Raw genomic sequence first — 8,921 nt, 5'->3', positions numbered from 1 at the left:
ATTCTTTTACAATCAAACCCTACCTATCTAACTAACTAGTTATTGGTTTCTTGGGGGGGTTCGAGGCTTTGAGATGAGGGATTTCAGTAACTCGTTCATATATTCGCTCATTCGCTCGCCGTGTTATCTTCTCATAACCTTTTACGCACTTACATTCCTTAGCCACCCATTCACTCTTTCACTCATTCACGCTCCCACTCGCTCACACTTACTCACTCTGTCACTCACTGACTTACTCACATTCTCGTTCACTCACATTCGGATCGTTACAATACAACTAAGGATACATGTGTAAGTAGCACCAGGAAACTAAAAAGATACAATGGTAGGGGACAAGTGCTAAAAAAATAAAGGCCTTGATTTAGTCAACCTGTCAAGTCTTACGTTTTTTATACACAAACTTATGGTCTCTAACGCAAAATCTTATGGCAAAACACCACAGTAGCTTGACAGGTATATATTTGTATCTCCATGAGCTTATTAATGATTTTACGCAGGAACGAACTATAAATAAATGGCTATATAAACACAATGATATAGCTGATAACCGTAAAGCTAAAGGACAGTGGCAATAGACGAATATTCCAGAACCAACCGGGAATGGCGCCAAACCTCGCTTCCCCGCCAAGCTTTTAATAATATAAATAAAATATAATAGTAATAACGTAATGAAGGAATGCGAGAATGAAAGAGAAATGAAAGGAGGAAGAAAATAAATGAGAGGAAGATCGAGGAAGAGGAATGAGGAGGACGAAGAGATGTGAAAAGAGGAATGAGAGGAGGAAGAGGAAAAAGAGGAAGGAGATGAAGAAGAAGAAAAAGAGAAGGAAAAGAGGAAGAGGATCGAAGAAGAATAATGAGAGGAGGAGGAAGGAAAAGAGGAACGAAGAAGAGAAAAGAAGAGGAAGAAGATAAATGAGAGGAGGCCGGAGGAGGATCGACGAAGAGGAATTAGAGGAGGAGGAAGGAAAACAGGAACGAAGAAGAGAAAAAGAAGAGGAAGAAGATAAATCAGAGGAGGAAGAAGAAGTAAAGAGGAATGAAAAGGAAGATTTCGAGGAATAGAGGAAGAAAAAGATAAATGAGAAAAGGAAGAGGAATGAGAGGATATGAAGCGGAAGAAGAGGAATAAGAGGATAAGAAGAGGAAGAGGAAAAGAGGAAAAGGAGGAAGAAGAAAAGAAAAGTGAGAGAAGGAAGAGGAAGAAAAGGAATTAAAAGAGGAAGAGGTATAAAAGAAAAATGAGAGGATGAAGATTAATGATTGATTGATAGTTTAAGGTAAAAGGGAGGGAAGGAAGGGACAACCCCCCCCCCCAGGACAGAGTGTGATTATACAACTATTAATACATGTGTAAGGAGCACCATGAAATTAAAAAGACACAATGGCAGGAAGGAAAGCACAACAAGGGAGGGGGCGGCACCTCCCCCTGGACATCGAAGAAGCGGAGGAAGAGAGAGAAGATGACTGAGAGGAGGAGGAAGGAGAAAAAGGAATGAGAGAATGTAGAAGAAAAAAAAAGAAAAAGAGGAGGAATATTAAATCTACCTAGCTGACAATATATGATCTTTCTGAATAGTTTTGGGTCATTTCCTCTTAGATCACCGATGCTACAGATACCCAGACTTAACATTTTCCTTTTTAAACTGTTAGCGAATCGATAATTTCACGTTAAAGTCACCTAGTAATTTAAATTGACTTATAATGGTTATTGATTGAGTGTGCCGGGCGCCATGATTGTCGTACACAGCCTCTTATGTTTGCCGATTTCCGACCCATAAATTGTCTCCTGCACCCCAATAACTGGATTCATATAAAGTTGTCGTTAAAATTATTAATTATTGGTGCTTCTCAGCAATAGTTATGGGGCAGAAACGAGTAATTACGATGCTGTGAGAACGATAATCTGACAACGGTGCTCCTTACCCTGACTGTCGTACTGAGCACATTGTCGAGGCTGATTTATGACCCTAAGCTGTCGCCCCCACACAAAAAAGAATATCCTGTTATATGTATTATGAAAGATTGATTGATTGATTGATTGATTGATTGATGGTATATTGCAAAAGTACATGCAAACCCAGTTATTACTAATGGCCAAAAAAAGAGGTAAAATGCGTTCTCATGAGTGTTTTCTAGAGTTCATAGTACAGAAACCTTGTCAAACTCCCTCCAGGTTTTACTGATATGACCCATTTAATAAGTGATTTGCAAGAATTAAAAAAATTATATATAAGAAACACGTTAATTCGTATCCATATCACACCTCAAACTGTCGATCGCACCCACATAGAGAAAGAATATCCAGTTATTAGCCAATCAAACTAAAGTTGTATTAAAATTATGCCGAGTAGGCTATATATACGATTATCCGTATATACCTATGCACCTCCTTCTTCTTAAGTCCTAGCTATTTCTCTTCTTCTTCCTCTTCCTCAACCTTCATCCTCTCGATCATTCCTCTTCCTCTTCGATCATCCTAGCTCTCATATTCCTCTTCTTCCTCTTCTTTCATTTCTCCTCTTTTCTTCCTCTTCCTTCCTCTTTATCCTCTTATTATTATTATTCCTTTCCTATTAATTCCTCTTCTTTAATATGTTTCATCACCTACTACTGAACACTGGAAATAGCGGGTGTGATATTAACAAACTCAAGAGCCAATTAAAGGATGAAGGAGCATAAATTGAGATGAACAAAAGCAGGAGAAGAATGAGAGGAGGAATTAAGAGAAGGAGGAAAAGAAGGATAGAGGAGGTGAAGGAGAACAAGATCGAGGAATATACAAGAGGAAGAAGGAAAGGAGACAGCGGAAGAAAATAAGAGGAAGAGGAGGGAAAGAAGAATGAGAGGAGGAGAAGGAGGAGGAGGAAAAGAAGAATAAGAGAAGGTGGAGGAGAGAAAGATCGAGGAATATATAAGAGGACGAGGGAGATGAGGAGGCGGAGGAAAATAAGAGGAAGAGGAGGAAAAGAAGAATGAGAGGAGGAGAAGGAGGAGGAAAAGAAGAATGAGAGAAGGAGGAGAAGGAGGAGGAAAAGAATAATAATAATAAGAAGAGGAGAAGAAAAAGATCGAGGGAGGAAAGAGGAATTAATGTGATCTGCAATAAAATAATAATATATCTCCTAATCGTTGCATAATTATCGTACATCTGTGTCGTGTGTCCCAGCTGGTCACGGCCACAACACAGCAAGTCAAGCCCCGCCAGCCCTGCAACACGCACACTCGCTCCCTCCTTTTTGACCTGACCTGACCCGCGGCGGCATGGGGGACCAGATAAACCAGGATGAGGTGAGCTTAAGACCCGTGGAGGCGATAGGGGAGGACAAACACAGCTGAAATAGGCTGAGAAAGGCGAATTTGCGCACTTGTTATGTTGGGTTCACGCCAAGACCTATGACGAGGCGCTGCCTTTGTCTTGGGTCTGAGGGGCTGGTGACAAAGGGGGCTGAAATACTGTTAATAAATACATAGAAAGACCGGGGACTGAAGCAGCAGAAGCCCCTTAAGACCCATAATAATGTTCCGTGTATTGTGTGACTGTCATTTTAACATTGACAATCTTTTATCGTTTTTGTCTGGGGTCTGAGGGGCTGCTTATAAAGGGGGCTGAAATGGTGTTAATTAATATATAGAAAGACCGGGGATTAAATCACCAGCTGCCCCTTAGCCCCATATTAATATTTTGGTATAAGTGTCTTTGTATGAAGGTGGTCTAGGGGGCTGAAGGGGCTGCTACAGGGTCTGAAATACTGTTAATTAATATTTAAAAAGACCGAGGACTAAACCACCAGAAGCCCCTTAGCCCCTTTTTAATTTCTTAGTATTTGTGGTTTTGTCTGAAGGTGGTGGTCTAGGGGCTTTTGTAGGGTCTGAAATACTGCTGATTAATATATAAGAAGACCGAGGACTGAAGCACAAGAAGCCCCTAAGACCCATAATAATGTCCCTTGTATTTTGTAACTGTCATCTTAATATTAACTATCATTTTTCATTTTTGTCTTGGGTCTGAGGGGCTGAAATACTGATAATTAATATAGATAAAGACCAAGGACTAAATCAACAGCGGCCCCTTAGCCTCGTATTAATTTTTTAGTATTAGTGGCTTTGTCTGAAGGTGGTGGTCTAGGGGGCTACAGGGTCTGAAATACTGTTAATTAGTATACAAAAAGACCAAGGACTGAAGCACAAGAAGCCCCTAAGACCCATAATAATGTCCCTTGTATTTCATGGCTATCTTATTATTAACAATCTATTATTTTTTGCTGTTATTTAATTTGCTCTCCTTTATTACTCTATTTCTCCCCTTCATCCTTTTTCCCCTTCATTTCCCCTTTCAGACTTCTTAGTATTAGTGTCTTGGTCTGAAGTGGTGGTCTTTGGGGCTAAAGGGGCTGGTTTTAAATGGGTCTGAAATGCTGTTAACTAATATGTAAAAAGATTGAGGTTTAAAGTATCAGAATCCTTATTAATTCCCATATCAATGTTCCTCCTCCTCCTCCTCCTCTTTGTTCTTTTCCTCTTCCTCTTCCCTCCGTTTTCATATTTTTTCTTCTTCATCTTGCTTTTTTTCCTCCCCTTTATCACTCACTTTCCTTCTTGTCTTCTCTCTTTCCTCTCCATCCTCTCCCATTATTTTCCTCCTTCATTTACGTGTCTTCTTCTTCCTCTTTGTTTCTTCCTTCCTCTCTTTCTCTTCGTTTCCTCCTTTATCTTCCTCTTCATTTTTTTATTCTTCACCAGTTCCCTCCCTTCTCTCCTCTGTTCTTCATCCTTTTCCCCTTTCTTTATTGATATTCTGTGGCTGTCATTCCATAGTTTACATTGTTTTAGTGAAATTTTAACTATCTTTTTTGCTGTTATTTCATTGGTCCTCCTCAACCTCACTCCCTCTCTCTCCTTTCTTCATCCTTTTTCCCTTATGTTCCCCCTTTGTATGTGTGCCATTCCATAGTTTTTGCCCCTGAGCTGCTTCCTTTACTGTAAAATAATAAGTGAATTTTTATTTTTTTTTATTTTTACGATAAAGGAGACGGCTCAAGGGCAACAAAAAGTGAAAAAAAAAAGGAAAAAAAAGCCCGCTACTCACTGCTCCCATAATAGACAAAAGTAAAGAATAGCCAACAGAGAGGTCAATTTCGGGTGGAGAGGTGGCTTTGTTCATAGCACAGTGGCACAACAACATGGCCTATTATTTGCTTAACTGCCCAAGAAAGATAGTCCCTCATGACCTTTGTCCCCTTGTTCCCATGCTCCCCAGGTCTTGGTAGCCATTTGCCTTGGTGCCTGACATTAAATTCCTATGATTTTTGCACTGGCACCATGAAAACTATTAAATCACCAGACAAAGAAATAGCTGGCAGACAAGACTGTTGGTTATTGGCAGTCCTAACTCTTTCTTAGTTTTGTGCCATTCTTTGTAATGATGTGATTAGTTTTATTTGTGCAGTTATTTTTTAGTTTTTTTTTTATCAAAGTGAATTTTAATGTGCCTAGCTATGAAAACACAGGCCCGGGTTCGAATCCTGGCCTGGGTAGTCGGCGTGAAGCTCACCTAGCTATTCATCCTTCAATAAATGGGTACCTGGGGAAACCTGGGGAAGGTAATCTGTGGTAACTCAGATGTTTACCGTTTACTGTTTACCGTTGATGAGGTTTCAGGCCCTGCTCTGCCGCTGGTGTCCCTGTGTCCCGGGGTAATTGGTTCTTACTCACCACAGGGTTAAATGGCCAATGGGACAGATGAGCACCACAGCCATGTGCAGCTACAGCATATGGTCACAATTTCACCTTTACCTTACTCTAAACCGTCCGCTGTGATTGGCATGGATTTGGCTTTCACTGGTAGCCTGGTAACATATACTCCTCAGGTCTTTCTCTGCCTCTGTGGTGGATAGTGAAGTGTTTCCCATGTGGTATTGGTATGCAGGACACCTCCAAAGGTGCATGACTTTACATTTTTCTCCACTGAATTGTAGCAGCGACTTTTTGTTCCATTCCTGTAGCTTGCTGATGTCTTCTTGTAGGAAATCTGTAGTCAAGGGGTTAATTCCCACCACCTCTGTTGCTCCTCAGATACGCAAGAAGCGGCTGGCACGGCTCGGGGCGACACCCACGGCCAGCACCAACAACAGCTGCGAGGAAGGCAGCCCACAGGTGACCCCCACACCCCAGACAGCAGGGGTGAGTGTGTCGGGGGAAAGGGGGAAGGAAGGGAGTGGGCTTAAGGGGCTGAAGGGAGGGGAAGGGAACGGGGTAAAGTGCGTTTAGCGATGGATGTAAAGCTGTGAAAGAGGGGGTGAGATTTCTGGGTCAGTTTAGTCTGCAATGACCATATGTCCTTCTCTCCCCCCTCCACCTCCTCCCTCACCACCAGAGTCTACAGTTGTGCACGACACCCTGCCTCCTGCCCTCCCCCACCAAGAGGCAGCCTCCGCCCTCGCCGCTGGAAGTGACGCCATGCAAACAAGGTCAGTGCTATTTTTTTATTTATTTTTTATTATATTTTATTCTTATTTTTTTGGGGGGGAGTGCTGTGGTGGCCTTTTGGTCCAGTTTTTCTCATAATTGCCTCACACTCCCTTGCCTCCACCACCTCCTCTTCTATCCCATTGCAAGTGTTCACATTTCTCCGTGGAACACTGTAGTACTTCTCTGTTTTTGTGTGTGTGAACTTTGGTGACCAGTGTACGTCCATTGATGGGTGACGGGTGTGTTCCTGCAGGTGTGGAGCCCATGGAGGTGGACAGCAAGGCAATGGTAGTCACGGCAGTGTCAGGGGACTCCGCCGGCGACCTCGAGAACAGTTCACACTACCGCAATGACAACAAGAGACAGAGGGTGAGTGTGGCAGGCTGGCTCCTATAGTAAATGTTTGGGGTTTTCTTCTTAAGTTAGGTTAGGTTAAGTTTAGGATATCTTCAAACACATGATAGCCAGCACTTTATGATATAAATCAACAGAGAATGACCTCACTTTGTTGCATAGAAACTCTCATTAGTAGGGAAGCATATATGAATTTTCTGAGTCAAGACCTATAGTAACTGTTTGGGGTTTTGTTAGGTTAGGTTAAGTTTCGGACATCTTCAAACACATGATAGCCACCACCTTATTGTATAAATCAACAGAGAATTACCTCACTTTGTTGTATAGAAAGTCTCATTAGTAAGGAAACATATATGAAGTTTTGAGGCAAGACTGAAGAAGGCAAGTGTGTTAGGCAGCAAATCACATCTGCTACACATTTGACGGCCCACCTGTTGAATGTCACTGTGTAGGGCTTCTGCTTGATGTGCTTGTGGCTTCCTGAGACCGGCTCCTCCTCTCTCAGCCTGATAATGTAGGAATTACATATTGTAGCTGGAACATGTTTGGGAGCATTTTAGCATGTTCTAAAATAAGAATGAGGTTGACAATAAGGAGTTTAGACTTCTTTTCTTCATCTTTTTCTTCTTAAAGACTCCTCTGTCAGTCTGATAGTGTAGGAATCATTGTAACTAGAACATGTTTTAAAGAATTATGTCGTGTTCTAAAACAAGCATTAGGTTGACAATAAGGAATCAAGAAAAACATCCTTTCAGAGAGATGCAACACTCAACAGATTCACTTTCTCTCTGTCCTGTGAATCAATTTTCCAGACCTTTTGATTATAGTTTTAGAGGCAATAGACAAGCTGGATTTTGTAGCTAACCTTTGCTAACCCTTCCCAGCAGAGAGTCAGTATTTGGTAGTGTTGTGTTAGTATCAGATTATCAATTTTTGGTAGTGTGTATCAGCAAGGCCACAAACAAGCTGGATTTTGTAGCTAACCTTTGCTAACTTATTTTCTCATGTTTTTGCCTGAGTGTCAGTATTTGGTAGGGTTTGTATTGGCTAGGCAACAGACAAGCTGGATTTTGTACATGACCTTTGCTAACCTAAAGGGGCTATTACACTGGGCAAATTTTCCGTGGATCTTCAGTCATACCACGATTTCCGCTGGCATGGTTCTCATGTCCGTGGTTTTCTGACGTGTCCACGATCTTCCAAAGCTACGGTAGATTTCACTGAAGGACGACGGTATTACTCACCATGACCAGCAGCAGCACTAACAAAAAACAAATGAGAATCACACTAGCAGAAATCGTGGTTTGACTAAAGATCCACGGAAAATTTGCCCAGTGTAATACCCCCTTAACATCTCTTTTTTTATCCCCGGCAGAGCGTCAGCACGAGTGAGGTGACGGAGGAGCTATTGTGGTCCACGCTGTCCAACCTGCTGCAGTGTTCTTGGCAGGGGGTGGACACCGGCTGCCCCGTCACTGTGCAGGTGGGGAGGAGCGGGACTGTTTTTTATTTTATTTATTTATTTATTTTTTTTACAGCATAGGAAACAGCTCAAGGGCAAAAATAAAAGGAAACAATAATGAAAACCAGCCCGCTAACCACTGCTCTTACTAAAAATGGGTTCAAAGGAGTGGCCGAAAGAGAGGTCAATTCCGGGAGGAGATTGTCGTACTCAGAACATTGCATTTATTAGAAGATAGTATCAGGGCATTTTAACACCTGTAGTTGACCCCTCTTTTGACCTCTCGCTCTGTTTTCTTGGGTTGGAGCAGTGTCTAATGGGCCTCTTTCTTCCTGTTGTTGTTTCTTGCCCTTGAGCTGCCTCCCTTAATGCAAAAAAAAGGACCCCAAACTGTCGCAGCCAAGCCATTAACCCAGTAGCTGCTGGGATCATGTTCCTTAAAGGCCCCTCTAAGTGAGATTAATGAGAAAAAATCATCATTCATGCAAACCATTTCACAATATATATCAACACATTTGTGATCAGTTTATGCATCATCTATTTTTTTGGGGTTATATCATGGCAAAAATTTGGCCTGGCGCTGGTACATGGTAAAGCCACAAATTTGGCCCGGCGCTGGTATACGGTAAAGCCA

At 41.9% G+C, this 8,921-nt stretch overlaps 1 protein-coding gene across 50 annotated transcripts in view; it reads left to right on the top strand.

Moving 5' to 3' along the window:
- Positions 1 to 3,141: 3,141 nt before the first annotated feature.
- Positions 3,142 to 8,921, top strand: part of LOC127000502 (ubiquitin conjugation factor E4 B-like) — a 26,196-nt gene continuing 20,416 nt past the window's right edge. For 49 of the 50 annotated variants that reach the window (XR_007754238.1, XR_007754243.1, XR_007754231.1 and 46 more), the window contains exons 1-5: positions 3,142 to 3,291; positions 6,076 to 6,183; positions 6,377 to 6,470; positions 6,725 to 6,840; positions 8,201 to 8,308. Coding sequence is in view for 2 of the 50 variants with exons in the window: in XM_050864228.1 (XP_050720185.1) it covers positions 3,265 to 3,291; positions 6,076 to 6,183; positions 6,377 to 6,470; positions 6,725 to 6,840; positions 8,201 to 8,308 (453 nt within the window). In the remaining 48 variants the exon portion in view is untranslated. The remainder of the gene's footprint in view (positions 3,292 to 6,075; positions 6,184 to 6,376; positions 6,471 to 6,724; positions 6,841 to 8,200; positions 8,309 to 8,921) is intronic. The other variant, XM_050864231.1, reaches the window with a different exon arrangement.

Source organism: Eriocheir sinensis, chromosome 19 (assembly GCF_024679095.1).
Source record: "Eriocheir sinensis breed Jianghai 21 chromosome 19, ASM2467909v1, whole genome shotgun sequence".
Taxonomy (NCBI): domain Eukaryota; kingdom Metazoa; phylum Arthropoda; class Malacostraca; order Decapoda; family Varunidae; genus Eriocheir; species Eriocheir sinensis.
The sequence above is the reverse complement of the archived record's forward strand: the minus strand, read 5'-3'. Positions and strand labels throughout refer to the sequence as shown.